This window comes from Macrobrachium nipponense, chromosome 29 (genome assembly GCF_015104395.2).
Source record: "Macrobrachium nipponense isolate FS-2020 chromosome 29, ASM1510439v2, whole genome shotgun sequence".
Classification (NCBI taxonomy): Eukaryota; Metazoa; Arthropoda; class Malacostraca; order Decapoda; family Palaemonidae; genus Macrobrachium; species Macrobrachium nipponense.
Genome location: NC_061092.1, coordinates 25,127,622 through 25,130,533, shown reverse-complemented (window position 1 = coordinate 25,130,533; position 2,912 = coordinate 25,127,622). Strand labels below are relative to the sequence as shown.

At 38.6% G+C, this 2,912-nt stretch overlaps 1 protein-coding gene across 1 annotated transcript in view; it reads left to right on the top strand.

Annotated features, from left to right (window-relative positions):
- The first annotated feature begins 1,676 nt into the window (after positions 1–1,676).
- LOC135206296 (uncharacterized) overlaps positions 1,677–2,912 on the top strand; it is a 22,625-nt gene continuing 21,389 nt past the window's right edge. The window contains exon 1 of the mRNA XM_064237719.1: positions 1,677–1,787. Coding sequence (XP_064093789.1) covers positions 1,677–1,787 — 111 coding nt within the window. The remainder of the gene's footprint in view (positions 1,788–2,912) is intronic.

The window sequence follows — 2,912 nt, the reverse complement described above, 5'->3', positions numbered from 1 at the left end:
AATGAAAGCGCTGTCCAGTCATTTTTTGTGCATATGTGAATGTAACCAACATGCAAAATCCAACTGACACAAAGAACCTATCATTTTGTAGTTGAAATAAAAACAAAAGCTTTTCTCTAATGGTATCAAAGGAAGCCATACATAAGGGCAAAAAAGAAATAGATAAGACCAGGAGGAGGAGGAGGAGGAGGAGGAGGAGGTGAAGCCATGCAAGCAATTTCTGGAGGCAAGAAAAGATAACAAATGGAACCGTGGCATCCCTTTCTACAAAGCTACAAGGTAAAACATCTGAGACGAATGCGCGTTACGCCATTGCCACGAGACAAAGGAAGGGAAGGCACAGCGAGAGATTGAGGAGAGCAAGGGAAAAGGAGAGGAAGAAGGGGTTATTTGTAGACCCTTAGATTCGAACCAAAACAATACTCCTTTGTTTTTCCTCCTTTTGGCTTGCTGCCATCAAACACATTTATGATGTGAACTCTGATGGACGGGGATCTTGGTATCCATCGGGGCTGATATTTCGTCGTGGTTTATGACAACACGCCGACTCCTCAATCATACCCGATGTTTGCTAGAACAACAAATGCGAAGGAGCCCCAGTGAGGAAAGAAAATTTGATCGTACCTTTTGCTGCGAATTTATGACCCGGCCAATCGCTCTCAGGCGCAAGTTTCGTCAGGAATAAAGAGCTTGGTGAAGCATAAGGCTATTCATAAAAAATGGAGGGAAAAATTCTGGCTCCTTTCTCAAGATTCTTTCCTTTTCTTCTATTTTTCGACATTTTCGAAAAGACTTTACCATACTTTTGGCTTTTTATTTGTAACTATGGTTTATTCGGGATTTTCTATATCAGTTAGAAAATGTCATAAAACCAGTGAGTTATGAATTATTATAAAAAAAAAATTAAGAACGATAAACACTTATAATACAATGTGGAGCAAATAAAACAACTGCATTTTGTCTAGAGATCTTGCATCCTTTGTGTCGTGTAAAAATTCATTTTAATAATAAGTTGTCAAATAGACTTATAAAACATGCGCCAGAAGATTAAAAAAGATTCGAGACAAGATTTCATGCTTTCTGGGTCGCTCCTGAAGACCTCAAAAATAAGTTAGTATACTGAAACTATTCTGCACTATTCGAATACTTAAGAAAAATAAGTACTCTATGTTATGTGGCTTTCACTTGTATCCAGGATCACTCGCTCGATCACAAGTAAAATGGCGGTAGTTACATGATAGCTAGATTCAAGATCCTACTATAACGCTATGATATATGAAACTACTGAGAAATATTTTTCTCGTGGAAAATTCGGTACACGGTAACATTAAACTCACCAAAACCGGCAATAACCGAGGTACCTCCTTAAAAGAGGAATATCCTCTGCGGTATACCCCGTAAGCAGGGGATAGTGCCATCAGTGGTGCCCCTAGTTCCACTATACTTCCATTCCACTTCCTTTCTTCAATCTTTCTGTCCAGCCACTCAAACTTCCTCTTTTTAAGCTGTCTAGAGTTCTGCATGGCCGAAAGCACCCTAATGCTTTGCTTCACAGCCGAATTTTCATGAATAAATCAATCAGCTGTATCTCCAAGGTAGAGTAAGATTCTCAGACGTATCTCTATGGAAGCGCAAAGTTTTCAAAGGACTGACCATGACACAGAAAGGTCAAGAACATGGTCCTTAAGTGCACCTCCATGCTAAAACAAGGCTCTCATTTTTATATCCTGGGAAGGGAGCGGAGCGCCCCTCAATGTTATCTCACTGGTAGTGCATGGTTCTCAGAGGTATCTCCCTAACAGAGCAAAATTCTCAAGAGACATCTATGGGGTAGAGCAAAGTTCTCATAGATATACATGTAGTAGAGCAAGGATTTCACAAATATCTAAGTAGTAGGCCACGATTCTCAGAGGTGTATCTAAGTGGTAGACCAAGATACTCAGAGATATCTTTTGGGTAGAACAAGGTTCTCAGAGATATATATGTGATAGAGCAAGGACTTCACAAATATCTAAGTGGTAGACCAAGATTCTCAGAGAAATCTATGTGGCAGAACAAGGTTCTCAGAGGTATCTCCCTGATACAACGATGCTTGGAGGAGGTATGTAGTGGCAATATAGTACTAAATGCCATGCACATACATCGCCAATCTTAATAGAATAAGTTTATTTCCCTCCACATCTCTGCATTCTAATAACTCCCTCTCAAGAAAAAATTCTTCCACTCAAGTCACTGGTATCTTAAAAGTTTCCGTAGAAAGAAGAAAATGCGTGATGGGTGAATGTTTAGTGCAGTTTACGGATGACAAATTCGTATAGAAAGAAGCCTTCTTCTTAATTGTGTGATATATACAAAAGAATTAGTGAAACTAAGTCTATGTCGACTTAACATATACCAAATTATGCAATGTTTATGGAAAAAACCATAAACACACACACATGTGCCAGAGCTATTCTGGATAAGTTGATACAATCATACGAGGATGAAATTATTGCAACTGAGATTACAGCAAAATCTTGTAGGTTTCTGATACTGTTTATTGGATATCCGTGAATTCAGTATATTTCCCGGAGTTTTATTGAAACGAATTTGTGTCAGGGTTTGTCAGCGAAGGAACAGGAGTGTGTGTCCATTGTCTTCATCAAGGGCAGGAAAAAAGAAGGCAAATATTTTGTCTGGAAAAGCTCTGAGAATCCTTCATGATTCCTTCATTCTTCTTTAGATTGTTTCTCTCCGGCTTCTCTTATTGGATTCGTCAGCCTGGTCAAATATATATGATCCGCGAGGAAGGAAAGATTAGTCAAAGAATGACATATAAGGAAACTGGAGGAATAAAATTTTGCACGAATTTTCTGTCATATTTCTATAGGCCCGAAATAAACAAAAAATATGTCAAATATTTAAACTAACTT